The 16,031-nt window shown below is 46.8% G+C and overlaps 1 protein-coding gene across 2 annotated transcripts in view; it reads right to left on the reverse strand.

The window, feature by feature from the left end:
- LOC138296905 (phosphofurin acidic cluster sorting protein 2-like) overlaps positions 1–16,031 on the reverse strand; it is a 617,149-nt gene that overhangs the window by 66,539 nt on the left and 534,579 nt on the right. For both annotated transcript variants that reach the window (XM_069236419.1, XM_069236418.1), the window contains exons 20-21: positions 10,842–10,884; positions 10,374–10,515 (exon numbers count right to left, since the gene is read on the reverse strand). In XM_069236419.1, coding sequence (XP_069092520.1) covers positions 10,374–10,515; positions 10,842–10,884 — 185 coding nt within the window. The remainder of the gene's footprint in view (positions 1–10,373; positions 10,516–10,841; positions 10,885–16,031) is intronic.

Consider the following 16,031-nt stretch of genomic DNA (forward strand, 5'->3'; position numbering starts at 1 on the left):
GTTTCTACCAGATAAGGCGTTACCCAAGGTAAGTAACTTGTCCATCGACACCCAAAGCAGCCACCCTCAATCTTCAATAAAACAATACTTCAACAAATACAAAATTATATTCAAACGCAACACTTTATCAAAATTGTCAAAAGTAATTACAATCCCTCTGTGTTAACATGACCACAGTACAATAACATGGATAGGTCAAAAAAATAAAAAAAGTAAAAAGATGCAAAATCAGATGATTAACAGCACCTGCAGACCAAAGGAGAGCAACAACAGGATGTCGGAGGTGCGTAGCACGAGCTGGCCAGTGACGAAAGTACAACACTCTCTTGTCTTGTGAAAGAGACTGGTGCTGAGAGATTACGCATGGCAAAAACAGTTGCATTTTCTTGGTGCCAATTCTAGCTGCAGTGCTACCATCAATGATTACCATCTCCAACACGACTAGCAGTCCAGCTGCAGCTCACGCTACATTACAAATCGTAGACTATGGCTTCTGCACCCCCAATGAAGATGATCCCCGCCTCCTGATATCGTTGGACCTCTCAGTTGGCGTTGACACAGTTGTCCACCTCACCCTTGTGTACACCCTGGAGTCTCAAATGGGATTTACCCACATTGTCCTCACCGGCTCTCCTCCTAAATTTACAACCGACAAAGGTTTATCCACCTGGGCCCCTCTAGGTTACAAAAGATCCCCATCACCTGTGGAGTCCTCCAAGGAACACACTGTCCCGTCATCTTAAACCTCTGTATGGAACCCCTTGAGGTTCTATTCACAGAGACCAACATCAAAATATCAAGATTTACCAACATGCCAATAACATACATCTCTACCTGAAAGTCACCACTGCTTCAGACATCCAACTCCTGAAACACCGCTTCTACATCATCCAGACCAAATGTAACTTTTTTTTTTTTAATCCTAGCCGCTAAACTAAGGGGATAGAAGGCTCTTTTGATTATAGTTCTGTCCGGTTCATGGTCCTGAGGAGAACCCTGAATTGACGGGTATGAAACATGTCAACAGCTTTAAACTAGGGAGATGGTTATGAGTCAGGCTGTGATTTAGGGAACCTTTAACAAAGAAACAAAAATAATTTTTTCCTCTTTTTTTTTTGTGATCCCTAAAAAACAGAAAAAATAGCCTTCTATCCCCTTAGGTTAGTGGCTAGGAATCCAAAAAAGTAAAAATTTGTGTACTCCTTCAATTGCAAGCAATGAACTGGTGAAAGTTGGTTAAGTGAATATTTTTCAGTGTCTTGTCATTTATGTTGTATGGTGTAATGTTGCAACTGTGAATGTTTTTTTAGTGAATATTTATAGTTTAAAAAACTAACATGCTGTGACAGGCAGCTGCAACCAAGGTGGTTATATCACACGTTTTTTAGTATTTCTCTATGCTGTCTCTCTGACTTGTATGACAAGTTTTTTTTTTAATGCTTTGAATTGACCTTTGAAAAAAATTAAATAATAAAGAGGATGCAATAATTTAATTTTTGTGCCCTCAATTTAAAAGGCATTTACTAGTGTCAAGTAAGGTTCAGTTTACTTTAAATTCACTTTGCAAAAAAAGTGGCATTTCTAAAACAGTAATATGAAATCCAACTACACTAATAAGCAGGATTTCTCACTACCATTCTGAACATACCAAACATGTCCACACTACTCCTTTCAGATCAGAAATTACCACTTAAAGATATATAATGGAATTCCCAATGCTAACCTATGAGGGGAGCAGCTCTCACAGTAGTGAAAAATGAAATAGGCTGTCACTACTAAGACATGTAAAACATAAAAGTACATGCCCTACCTTTTACCTACATAGCACCCTGCTCATAGGGCTATCTAGGACCTACCTTAGGGGTGACTGAGGTGTGGTAAAAAGGGAGTTTAAGCCATTGCAAGTTGTTTGAAATCCGAAGTCAATGTGGCACTAAACTGTGCATGCAGGTCCTGCACTGGCAGGTCTGAGACAGGTTTGAAAGGCTATTTCCGTGGGTGGCACAATCTGTGCTGCAGGCCCACTAGTAGCATTTAATGAACGGGACCTGGGTATATGGCATAGACCTTTACAATGGACTTACAGGTAAATTAAATAAGCCAGAAAAGTGTAAGCCAATCATACCAAGTTGTAGGGGAGAGAGCACATGCACTTCAGCACTGATTAGCAGTGGTAAAGTGCCCCGAGTCCTAAAAGCAATAAAAAGAGGGTCAGAAAAATAGGAGAAGAAAGGCAACACGTTTGGTGATAACCCTGCAGAAAGGGCCATTTACAACATTTGCTAGAAACAACAAACAAGATACAGTTCAAACCTGGCTCAATCACAAGCATCTTGATGGCTTTGAACCCAAACTCTCTCGGCATGCCAAGTCACTTGGAGTCACCTTGGATAGAAACACATTGCCAAACAACACAATGCCAACCTGGTACAAGCTCTCTCCTCTAAAGAAAGTGAAACCATTTCTTCCACAAAGTGACTTCAGAAGTGATGCTGAAGTCCCCATACGTTTGCATGTGGATGTTGGTAATGCCCTGCTTCATAGCCTCCCAGGCTGAACACTGCACCCATGAGGGACATCCTACTTGCAGCAGCACATTTCATCCAGGGCCTGAAGAAATATGATCATATCAACTCATCCTTCTTGACGGCCTTCACTATCTTCAAAACTAGCCACACTATCTACAAAGGCATCATGGCAAACACCCCCAATGATCTTCAAGACAATCTTGCAGTCTCTGGTGATTCTTTGAACAACCACAGTCAGGACACCATCAGACTGCAGACGAAGAAATGTAAAAAACAATTCACCAGGTCTTTTTTATCTATGCACGCAGGATCTGTAACAACATTACTATCCGACAGGAGCGCCCCTGCACTGCTTCAGTTTAGGAAAGTGTTGAAGACGCCTCTCTAAAGAATATAACATCACATCTGAACCATCCACAGCTCACCTTCCTCTGCTATTACTCACCTAAGTTACGCTTGTCTTTGGTGACGTACAGCGCTCCCCTGCCTTCTAGCTAGGTTTGAGGTATTGAACTATTGTATGCATACATACATACAGGCATACGTACATACAAGCATACATACATATGTAGATACATACATGCATACATACATACATACATTTAGTTACTCTGAGTGAGCCGGGTCTAAGCGAGGCAAGCAGTTTTCACGTAGGAGGACAGGTCAGAGTGGCTACTGTGGTCAGGCCCTGTCCACCTGCGGTTGTGTGGCATTGATCCTGTTTAATAGGTGTCATGAGACTTATTGAACAACGTACATTGAAGACAAATTAGATACAACAGGAACTGGACACTATCAATCAATCAGGATTTATAAAGTGGAGCAAAACTCCCGTGAGGGTCTCAAGGTGCTTTAGACATTAGACGGGTTTGGCCATTCTGAACTGCATCAGTGATTTGGTACAGTGAACTTGTCGAGTGAGGTGTTCTGAGGCAGGGACTAATGCAGAGTATTGTTGGTCATCTCTGTGTTTGCTTCTGGTTGTGGAGATGACCAGGAGACGGTCTTCTGCTGATCTTAGGCAGTCTCCAGAGGAGCGGGCTATATGTTCTTGTGCAGGAATTTGGTCTTTTTGCTTCCCTGCATTTGTACATGAGGCAGACAATCTTAAATGTGAATCTGCCTTCAATGGGAGCCGGGGTAGATGTTTTTCAGTTTGAAATCTACTTATTATCTTTTTAAAACCAAAGATCAGCCTCCCGGCAGCCTTTTGTAGTTCCTGCATCCCTTTGATCTGGGAAGCTAAAAGTCCGCAGTACAGAGCGTTCCCATGGCCCAATCTTGAGTTACCTACTGCTCCCACTACCATGTGCTGTCGTTGAGTAGGAAAGAATGGGAGGCTTTTTCTTAGGTTTATTTGATGAAAGGATGCTTTGACTACTGCTCCTACTTGTGATTTCAGCCAGAGGTCAACGTCCAGTAGCAGCACAAGGTTTCGCACTATGCTCTGAGCGGCACACTCTCACCACAACAGACAGGGGATGGACAGACCGTACCCAGGACTTTTAGGTGACGTGCTGGGCCTAGAAGAACAAGTTACTTACCTTCGGTAACATATTATCTGGTAGAGACTCTATCTAGCTGCAGATTCCTTACCTTTGAATTCCCTGGCGTCAGCTTCGAATCCGGATTTTTCTGCTGAACAGTACTCTGTGCGCACCGTCCGGTGGCATCATTAGGATCCGCATGCGTCGTCCGGGTGGCGTCATCAGCGTCGTTGGAGCTGTCTGTGATGTCACGGTCTTCTATATAGGCACCACCCCGGTGCGCGTCAGTCAGTTCTTTTCCACAACTTCCCACGTCAGAAGCACAGAGTCATAGAAGAACCAACAATTATTTACTTTTCTTTCTTGATTGCTTGAGTGCAAAAACATGCCCTTGAGAAAGGGAAAAAAATCATTTAGCACATAATGTATATATCCCTGGGTGGGTATAAGGAATGTGCAGTTAGATAGTCTCTACCAGATAATTCGTTACGGAAGGTAAGTAACTTCTTCATCTGATAGAGACTTCTAGTTGCAGATTCCTTACCTTAGAATAGATACCCATGCTATAACTCCTAGGGGTGGGTTGCGAGAATATACTTTACACCAGGAAGTCCTGTAGGACCGAGCAGGCAAAATGCCCCACCCCCCTCACCTGGCTATCCAGGCAGTAGTGTCTTGCAAACGTGTGCAAGGAAGCCCATGTTGCGGCTTGGCAGATGTCAAGTACTGGCACGTCTCGAGCCAACGCAGTGGTGGCAACTTTCCCTCTGGTAGAGTGAGCCCTCTGGAGACTGCTTCTTAGCCAAAGCATAGCAAATTGTTATACAGAGAATGACCCGGAGTGTAATGGATCGGTTCTGGACTGCCAGACCCTTCTTTGCTCCAACGTACCCCACAAAGAGTTGGTCGTCCACCCGGAGCCCTTTTGTGCGGTGAAGGTAGAATGATAACAGTCTTTTTGGGTGCAGCTGATGGAGACGCTGCTCTTCTTTAGAGGGATGCGGTGGAGCAAAGAAGGTAGGCAAGGTGATGTGTGATGTTCTGACCCAGATGACATGGGCTCACCACCGTGGGGACGAAAGAGGCGTGAGTTTTGAGAACCACCTTGTCTGGCTGGATAGTGACATACAGTGGCTTTGATGACAGGGCTTGCATCTCACTCACCCTCCTGGCAGATGTTATTGCCACTAAGAAGGTTGTCTTGAGGTGAGCAGCTGGTGGCGACAGTTGTATAAAGGCTCGAAGGGAGCACACATAAGAAATGGGAGGACGAGATTTAAGTCCCATTGGGGCATAATAAAGGGCGCGGGGGAAACATACATACAAGCCCTTTGAGGAATCTATGTACAATGGGAGATTTGAACAGTGAAGGCTGATCAGGCAGTCAAAGGAATGCCGATAAGGCAGAAGCCCTTGAGACTCCCCAAGGCAGAACCCTGCTGGGCGAGGAGTAGTATAAAGAGAAGGATATCAGAAAGAGGATCAATAGCTCTTTCTGCACAATAGTATACAAAACGTTTCCAACGGCAGGCGTATACCGTTTTAGTGGCGGGGCGCCTGGCTGCCAAAATAACTCTACAGACTTCGGGAGGAGGAAGGTGAAAAGCCTTCAACCACAGCCGCTCAATCTCCACGCATGAAGGCGCAGTGTTGACAGGTTCGGGTGGAGAACCTTCCCCTGCTGCTGCGACAGAAGATCCTCCGGAAGAAGCAGTCTGAGTGGAGGACTGATGCTCAATTTGAGAATCTCTGGATACCAGACTCTTCGTGCCCAATCCAGAGCCACTAGGATTACTTGTGCCCGGTCGTTCTTGATTTTCTTAAGAACTCTGGGCAGAAGTGGTATGGGCAGAAAGGCGTACAGGAAGCCTGAACTCCACTCGCGACGAAAAGGGTTGCTTAGCGATAGCTGCCTTGGAAACTCCAACGCGCAATACTGCTGACATTGAACGTTCTCTACGGAGGCAAACAGATCTAACCAAGGCTCTCCCCACTGTGGAAAGAGTCCTTGCGCCACCTCCGAGTAGAAACACCATTTGTGATCCGCTAAGCATTTCCAGCTGAGTTTGTCCGCCCTGACGTTCATAGAACCTGCCAGGTGCTGAACCACCATGGGAATGCCCTGCTGTTCCAGCCATGTCCAGAGACGCAGAGCCTCTTGACAAAGGGTCCACGACCTCACGCCGCCCTGCTTGTTGCAGTACCACATTGCGGTGGTGTTGTCCGTGAACACCTGCACTATCTTCCCTTTCACAACAGGAAGAAATGCCTTTAAAGCTAGCCAGATCGCCCGGAGTTACAATAAATTGATATAGAGCCCGAATTCTGCCGGAGACCAGAGGCCCCTGATCGCGACCTCTCCCAGATGGCCGCCCCATCCCAGAAGTGATGCATCCGTCACTACTGTGAGATCTGATAGGGGAAGGGAGAGGAGTCTGCCTTTGACCCAATCGCAGTTCATTAACTACCACTGTAGATCGTTTGTAGTTCCCTCCATAGGTAAGATTCCCCTGATACTGTGCCCATTGGAACTTCAGGTCCCACTGCAAAGCTCTCATATGCCATTTGGCATGTTTGACCAATAGGATGTAGGAAGCCATGAGTCCCAACAGCCTCAGAGTCTGTCTCACTGAAATCCAGGACAGAGGCCGAAACATCGGTATCATAACCTGAATATCCTGGACTCGCTGCTTGGGAGGATGGGCCCGATACTGCACTGTGTCCAGAACAGCTCAGATGAAAGGGAGCTTCTGAGAGGGAGTCAGGTGTGACTTCGGCACATTTATAGTGAAGTGCAGGAGGTTCGCCGTCGTCTGGAGGTGGGTGACGTGAGCCTGGGGCGTCGGAGCCTTCCACAACCAATCGTCCAGGTAGGGGAAGACTGAAATCCCCGACCTGCGGAGGTGAGCTGCCACCACCGCCATCACCTTTGTGAACACCCAAGGGGAGCTGGTGAGACCGAACGGGAGCACGGTAAACTGAAAGTGCTTGTGGCCCACCTTGAACCGCAGGTAACGCCTGTGGGTTGGCAGGATGGGGATATGAAAATATGCATCCTGGAAGTCCAACGCTACCATCCAGTCTCCTTGGTCTAGGGCAGACAAGACCTGCGCAAGAGTGAGCGTCTTGAAGTTCTCCTTCTTGAGGAAGAGATTGACGTCCCTTAAATTCAAGTTTAGGCGAAGGCCCTTGTTCTTTTTGGAAATCAGAAAGTAGCGGGGATAACAACCACTGCCTACTTCTGACATCAGGACCATTTCTATAGCTCCCTTGGCCAAGAGAGATGTTTCTTCCTCGCAGAGCAAAGCCAAATGATCCTCCATCAGAGGGGAAGACGCAGAGTCGGCCCTGGCGACGGCTCTGCGGAACCGCACTCTGAACGTCATCGTTCCCTAGATGCCTCGACCGCCGATGGGCATGTCGAAGTCTAAGTCCGCTTGGACTTCTTCTTCTTTTTGTGCCTCTTACCTCAGTGCCCCGATGACCTTGAATGCGAGGAAGAGGACTTGGGGCTCCGGGAGCGGTGCCGTGACATCCTCCTACTTTGGGACTGTGACCTCCTCGGAGTTGCGCCGACCGAAGAGGGCTGTCAGGCTGCCAGAAGTTTGAGGGATCTCTCTCTCAAGGCCTTCGGAGCCATGGCCCGACAGTCAGAACATGATGTTGAATAGTGGTGCTTTTCGAGACACCAGAGACACACTGTGTGCGGATCCGTGACCAACATGGTCCGATAACATGCACCACACGGCTTGAATCCTGTCTTTCTCAAAGACATCTCAAGCAATCAATAAAAAAGCCTCGATGAACGTCGAAGAAAAAGGGTAGCTCTTTCTGGATCTGCGCTTAACCGGCGCGGAAGGAAAAGAACTGACGTACGCGCGCCGGGGTGGTGACTATATAGAAGACCGTGACATCAGAGACGGCTCCAACGATGCTGACGACGCCAAGCAGAAGTCTCTATCAGATTGAGGATTTCTGTTCTTGAGATATTTTATTTGACACAGTTTTCACACATTCACACCTCGACTGATGGTATTAACAGATGCTCTGATTCTTTGCACTTTTTGTTAATGTCTTATAACTAAAGAAACCCATATCTTACCATTAAAGTTTCTTCAGTAAATATCTGGGGATTTTTAATGATATACTGACTCAAAAGAATGAAATAAGTGACTTCTCATTTTTGGGGGAATTTTATTGTCAGAACACAAATAAATGAGTCTAATTCACAAGCGGTAATAGGAAATAATTTCCTCTTAAATGTAAATACAATTTCTTCTATAAATAATGACATCATTGTAATGTTTAATTTTGAATGTAAATTGGCTTTTAGGCGGATACTTTTTTAAAAATGTTTATCAATCAATCAGACAATTTGTAAAGCGTGCTACATGCCTGTGAGGGTTTCAAGGCGCTGCGGGGGGGGGGGGGGGGGGGGCAGGGGCAGGGGAGGTGCTGCTACTGCTCGAAGAGCCAAGTCTTGAGGAGTTTTCTGAAGGAAAGAAGGTCGTGGGTCTGTCGTAGATCCGGCAGGAGGGTGTTCCAGGTCTTGGCGGCGAGGTACGAGAATGATCTGCCGCCGGAAGATTTGCGTCGGATGTGGGGGGATGGAGGCGAGGGCGAGGTTGGCGGAGTGGAGATGTCGGGTGGGGGTGTAGAAGCTGAGTCTGTTGTTCAGGTATGATGGTCCGGTGTTGTGGAGTGCCTTGTGTGCGTGGGTGAGGAGCTTGAAGGTGATCCTCTTGTTGACGGGGAGCCAGTGAAGGTCTCTTAGGTGGGGGGTGATGTGGTAGTGGCGAGGGATGTTGAGGATGAGTCCGGCGGAGGCGTTTTGGATGCGTTGGAGGAGTTTGGATGAGATACCGGTGTAGAGGGCGTTGCCGTAGTCCAGTCTGCTGCTGACGAGGGCCTGGGTTACTGTTTTTCTTGTTTCTGATGGGATCCATTTGTAAACTCTGTGAAGCATGCAGAGGGTGTTGTAGCAGGAGGAGGAGATGGAGAGTGAGGAGTCGAGGGTGAAGCCGAGGTTTCGTGCGCTGTCGGTGGGTGTCGGTGGTGGACCCAGCGTGGACGGCCACCATGAGTTGTCCCAGGCGGAGGGGGTGCGCCCGAGGATGAGGACCTCTGTTTTGTCCGAGTTCAGTTTTAGCCGGCTGTCTCTCATCCAGTCGGCGATGGCTTTTAGTCCCTCGTGGAGGTTGGTTTTGGCGGTGTGCGGGTCCTTGGTGAGGGAGAGGATGAGTTGGGTGTCGTCAGCGTAGGAGATGATGTTGAGGTTGTGCTGGCGGGCCACTTGTGCGAAGGGGGCCATGTAGATGTTGAACAGCGTCGGGCTGAGGGATGAGCCCTGTGGTACGCCGCAGATGATGTTGAAGGCTTTGGATTGGTAGGGGGGGAGGCGGACTCTTTGGGTTCTGTCGGTGAGGAAGGATGTGGTCCATTCGAGGGCTTGGTCCTGAATTCCTGCTGCGTGGAGGCGGGATTTTAGGGTGTGGTGACAGACGGTGTCAAAGGCGGCTGATAGGTCTAGGAGGATGAGGGCTGATGTTTCTCCATTGTCGAGGTGGCTTCTGATGTCGTCTGTGGCGGCGAGGAGGGTGGTTTTGGTGCTGTGGTTGCATCTGAAGCCGGACTGGGAGGGGTCGAGGATGTTGTTGTCTTCGAGATATCGAGTGAGCTGAGTGTTGACGATTTTCTCGATGACCTTCGCCGGGAAAGGGAGCAGAGAGATGGGCCGGAAGTTTTTCAGGTCCTTGGGGTCCGCCTTCGGTTTCTTGAGAAGGGCGTTGATTTAGGCGTGTTTCCAGCTTTCCGGGAATCTTGCAGTTTCGAAGGAGATGTTGATGGCTTTCCATAGGTGTGGTGCGATGGCTGTGTCTGCTTTGTTGAAGATGTGGTGTGGGCAGGGGTCTGATGGCGATCCGGAGTGGATGGAGTTCATGGTCTTGCGGGTATCGTCGTCGCTGATGTTGGTCCAGGAGGTCAGTCAGGTGGAGTTTGTGGTGGGTGGGGTAGGAGTGTCCGGAGTGTGAGGGGAGTTGAAGCTGTCGTGGATGTCCGTGATTTTTTTAGTGGAAGGCGGTTGCTAGGGCATCGCAAAGATCTTGGGAGGGGGTGATGTCGTTGACGGTGGCGTTAGGGTTGGAGAGTTCTTTTACAATGCTGAAAAGTTATTTGCAGTCATGGGCGTTGTATCAATGTTGCAGTGATTGTTGTTGTGCACACTAAAGACAATTACATCTTTGAAGAATGCATTTAATCTTAAGTCTGTTTCTGTTCTACTTTTTTGTTAAGTACAAATTACCAAGAAATAAACAGAAGGAAATTAATTACTAAGTTAAGCAAGAGAATGTCTTACCTTGCGGTGCTGAGCCCACTGCTCACGGAAGGGGAAGGGGGTGGCGTGCCAAAGACCTCCTTGGAGTAAGTTGTCCCTCCTGTTGAGGTAGGTGTGGAACTCAGAAGCAATGGACTGTAGACAGTGGCATCGTCAGAATCCACTAATGGGGGGCAGGAGAGAAAAGAGGGTCAGACAGTGGTGTAAGGTCCTGAGATGGTGCACTTGGGTACACCAGGCACACAGCACACTCATGCGTCAACAATGGAGAGAAGCATCCTCACGTACCCGTGCTTTGATTTACTAGTGCAGTCAAGGACCACCTAGATTATTCTCACAACAACCGTCTCAAGGGACAAATGTACAGAGGGCAGCAGTGGAGTCCACATGATAGGCTCAGGCTCTTAACTACAGGACAAGTATTGTCGCAACAGAGAGATTTAGTGTGATCAGTTTCTAAGTGAAATAGAGAGTTCTGATCAGAAATACCTGAAGCACTGAATGATTGTTCTACGATTCCCACCTTCACTACCTGAAAAGGTACAACATAAGATTAGCCAGAAAGAAATTATGCAGAGAAACAGTTCTTTTTTGCTTGACTGGTTGTGCAGAGCAATCTATAAGAAAAAGTATTAAAATTGGAATATGCTTTCTTATAAAAGTGTGTTTTATACTTTTCTCCAAAACACACAAGATTACTGTTCTTAAATTCCATCACCTTGTAAATGCCATTCATTGCCTATAATCTATAACTCCCTCTCACAGGACACGCACTGCCACATTGCTATTCACAGGATTACATATATTACAAAACAGCATTCCTTCCCACCCTCACACTCCAGCATTTGTGATATCCTTCCACCAGATACACGTCATTGTAGGAGCAAACTCCAACCGGGCACCTTCTTCCTTCATGGAGTAAGTTACTCACCGTTGCAATGTTTATGATCCTAGTGCTTGAGCCCATAGGACTGGGACAACTTTAATGAAAATGCACAAGGCGGACACGCCTGGACGAGATGAGTCTTTAGTGCACACAAAGGGGAGTTTAAAAACAATGCTTGCAAAACAGGACGTATATCAAAATGTTCCCACATTTCATGTAGGATACAAGGTACAGAATCCATAGAAAAAACCTGGACAAAGATTAATTCCTCAGGCATGGACCTGGGGCTCCTAAGAGCTGCTAGATGTGTGGAACCTTCAGAGCTGGTAGGTGTGTGGACACTTGAGAGCTGCTAGATGTGTGGAACCTTGAAAGCTGCTAGATGTGAGGAAACTTGAGACCTGCTAGGTGCGTGGAATCTTGAGAGCTGCTAGATGTGTGGAAACCTGAGAGCTCCTAGGTGTGTGGAAACGTAAGAGCTGCTAGATGTGTGCAAACTTGAGAGCTACAATATGTGAGGAAACTTGAGAGCTGCTAGATATGTACTAGATGCGTGGAAACTTGAGAGGTCCTAGATATCTGGAAACTTCAGAGCAGTTAGATGTGTGGAATCTTCAGAGTGCCTAGATATGTGAAACCTTGAGAGCTTCTAGATGTGTGGCATCTTGACAGCTCGTAGATGTATGGAAACGTGAGAGCTGCGAGGTGTGTGGGAACTTGAAAGCTGCAAGGTGTGTGGAAAATTGAGAGCTGCTAGGTGTGTGGAAACTTGAGAGCTGCTAGATGAATGGAATCTTGGGAGCTCCTAGATATGTGGAAACGTGAGAGCTCCTAGATGTGTGGAATCCTCAGAGCCGCTAGATGTGTGGAACCTTGAGAGCTGCTAAATGTGTGGACACATAAGACCTCCTAGATTTGTGGAATCTTGAAAGCTGCTAGATGTGTGGCAACTTGAGAGCTGCTAGATGTGTGGAATCTTGAGAGCTGCTAGATGTGTGGAAACTTGAGACCTGCTAGATGTGTGGAGGGTTGAGAGCTGCTAGAAGTGTGGGGGACTTGAGAGCTGCTAGATGTGTGGGGACTTGAGAGCTGCTAGATGTGTGGCAACTTGAGAGCTGCTAGATGTGTGGCAACTTGAGAGTTGCTCGATGAGTGGAACCGTGAGAGCTGCTAAATGTGTGAAAACTTGAGAGCTGCTAGATGTGTGAAAACTTGAGAGCTGCTAGATGTGTGGAAATTTGAGAGCTGCTAGACATGTGCAAACCTGAGAGCTGCTAGATGTGTGAAACTTGAGAGGTGCTCGATGTAAACTAGATGTGTGGAAACTTGAGAGCTCCTAGATGTGTGGAAACATGAGAGCTGCTAGATGCGTGGAATCTTTAGAGCTGCTGGATGAGTGGAATCTTGAGAGCTTCTAGATGTGTGGAAACATTAGAGCTTCTAGATGTGTGGAAACATTAGAGCTTCTAGATGTGTGGAAACTTGAGAGCTTCTTGATGTGTGGAATCTTGAGAGCTCCTAGATGTGTGGAATCTTAAGAGCTGCTAGATGTGTGGAAATGTGAGAACTGCTAGATGTGTGCAAACCTGAGAGCAAAAAAATTTGTGGAAACTTGAGAGCTGCTAGATGAGTGGAATCTTGAGAGCTGCTGGATGAGTGAAATCTTGAGAGCTTCTAAATGTGTGTAATCTTGAGAGCGCCCAGATGTGTGAAAACCTGAAAGCTGCTAGATATGTGGAACCTTGAGAGCGGCTAGGTGTGTGGAATCTTGAGAGCTGTTAGATGTGTGTATACTTGAGAGCTCCTAGGTGTGTGGAAACTTAAGAGATGCTAGATGTGTGCAAACTTGAGAGCTACATATGTGTGGAAACTTGAGAGCTGCTAGATGTGTACTAGATGTATGGAAATGTGAGAGCTCCTAAATGTGTTGAAACTTGAGAGCTGTTAGACATGTGGAATCTTGAGAGCGTCTAGATGTGTGGAATCTTGAGAGCTCTTAGATGTGTGGAAACGTGAGCGCTCCTAGATGTGTGCAAACTTGAGAGCTACAAAATGTGTGAAAACGTGAGGGCTGCTAGATGAGTGGAATCTTTAAAGCTCCTAGATGTATGGAAATCTGAGAGCTCCTAAATGTGTGGAATCTTGAGAGCTCCTAGATGTGTGGAAACTTGAGAGCTGCTAGATGTGTGGAAACTTGAGAGCTGCTAGGTGTGTGGAAAATTGAGAGCTGCTAGGTGTGTGGAAACTTGAGAGCTGTTAGATGTGTGGAAACTTGAGAGCTGCTAGGTGTGTGGAACCTTAAGAGTTGCTAGATGTGTGGAAACTTGGGAGCTCCTAGGTGTGTGGAAACTTGAGAGCTGCTAGATGTGTGGAACCTTGGGAGCTCCTATGTGTGTGGAAACGTGAGAGCTGCTAGATGTGTGCAAACTTGATAGCTGCTAGAAGTGTACTAGATGCATGGAAACTTGAGAGCTCCTGGATGGTTGGAAATTTGAGAGCTGTTAGATGTGTAGAATCTTGAGGGTGCCTAGATATGTGGAATCTTGATAGCTCCTAGATGTGTGGAATCTTGATAGCTCCTAGATGTGTGGAATCTTGATAGCTCCTAGATGTGTGGAATCTTGAGAGCTCCTAGATGTGTGGAACCTTGAGAGCTGTAGATATGTGGAAACTTGAGAGCTGCTAGGTGTGTGGAACCTTGGGAGCTCCTATGTGTGTGGAAACGTGAGAGCTGCTAGATGTGTGCAAACTTGATAGCTGCTAGAAGTGTACTAGATGCATGGAAAGGATAGAGCTCCTAGATGTGTGGAAATATGAGAGCTGATAGATAGGTGGAATCTTAAGAGCTGACTCATGGGTGGAAACTTGAGAGCTCCTAGATGTGTTGAAACGTGACAACTCCTAAACGTGTGGAAACTTGCGAGCTCCTAGATGTGGGAAATGCTGGAGCTCCTAGATGTGTAGAAACGTGAGAGGTCCCAGATGTGTGGAACAACTAAGTAGCTTCATTAAAGATCATCTAAGCTGGAAAGTGTCTTTCGGAGCCCCTGGGGTCTGCATTGGCAAAGTATGAATATGTATTCTTGCTGCAGCAGGAGTACCCCCCACACTTTGACACACAACTTACAGTCCTCTGGAAAATACAGTGTACAGTAGTCAATCTGAACGCAACAACCACCGATTTCTAGCAGAGAAGAAATACTGTGCCAGTAGGCAGGACACTAGATTATCCCTTTCCAGTGCCCACTGGATAGTCCCCAACTGCTCTCTAGAGAAGCCTAACTGGCCACCTGCATTGGTCTCCTCCAAAAAGGAGTGGATGTCTAGAGGCAGCTGCCTGAAGAACATGTGCTCAGGAAAACTGACTTTGGGGAATGGTGGAGAACTTGGACTTCGTCTCAGAGAGGAGGACAACGTGAACATCAGAGCAAAGAAAGGACACAGAAAGGCTTCCTTTACTAGGCAACCAGAGAAAGCTGCATCAACACTTGTGAATCACAAGGGAGAAGGCATACACAAACCACACAAACAAGTGCGGATCAGGGTGGTGGTGTCTAATCCAACCCGCTGGGGTAACACACAGGACGCAGCTCAAGTTGTTACATGAGACTCTTGTCTTCTGTAGAAGGACACTCAGCTCACCAGTTCTTTGTTGCACATCAAAAGTGAAGGAACATTTACACAATCTGCTGAGGGTCTGGTTGGCGTTCCAAATCTATCCATCTTTTAAGTGAGTGGCAGAATGGAGCCTTCCCTACTTCAGAATTTTTTTACATCTCTACGGATAACATGCATAGAGGTGAAGAGTGGATCTCTTGCTATTTATACGAAACAATGGTCGTGTTGGCTGACAAATTGAAAACCTAGTGATAAAGGGGGAAAGGTTTTCAGAGCCAGAAAAACTGCTTTCAGAACCAGACGTCTGATTTATTAACAGCCCTGCGTGATGACCACTGACTGTGAACGTCTACTTCCTGGTGGCACCTCAGCTGTCTGGAGCAAAGAACATTTGAGCAACACCTTTATCTGTCTAGAGGGCACCCTGATGGTGAGTTTGATCAGAGAGATGGGAATCTGCAAAAACATGGGTTCCCTCCTGGATGTAATGCATGGAACTGTATCCGGAAGCTAATATATGTCAAGTTAAACCCAGCGACCCAAGTGGCCCAAGTGAGCCTAGGGGTCAATGAAACCACCTGGATGGGCAGTGCTTTCTGTAACCCATTCTCCAGAGACCTACAGACATCCAAAGATATTCTCATGTTTGTGAATGTTATTTAAATCAATTGATGAAGGCTATAGGAACCTTGAGGTTTGCAAAATCTGAAGGATAAATAAAAAAAATTAAAACATGTACATTTTTAAGTTCCTTCAAACACCGCTGTGAACATACAAATTGCACCATAAAAGTATAGACAGTCGGTGAGTTGGAGGAAGAAGGCCTGTGGAGCTACTTCAAGTTCTTGCCTTTGCTGTGGTTTGTACAGTGACACCATATTCATCAGCAGGTTCTCACCCATTGCGAGTTAGCTCAACAAGTCGCCATCCCTGAGACCGGGACTAGCTCCGTCTGGGGCCTGGGATGATGTCCTGGGAGAAAAGCAAGTCAACCATCCTCAGATGTTTAACCTCTCTGATTGTGTTATGGGGGCCTACAATCATCAACAATGAAGAGACTGCAAAGATACATAGTCCACAGGACCACAACTGGCGTTCACCTCCTAGCCCACCTGGTGTCACCTCCATTTATCCCAGCTCTGCAACAGCAATGGCGTCAGGAAACACAACACGAC

Source organism: Pleurodeles waltl, chromosome 5 (assembly GCF_031143425.1).
Source record: "Pleurodeles waltl isolate 20211129_DDA chromosome 5, aPleWal1.hap1.20221129, whole genome shotgun sequence".
Taxonomy (NCBI): Eukaryota; Metazoa; Chordata; class Amphibia; order Caudata; family Salamandridae; genus Pleurodeles; species Pleurodeles waltl.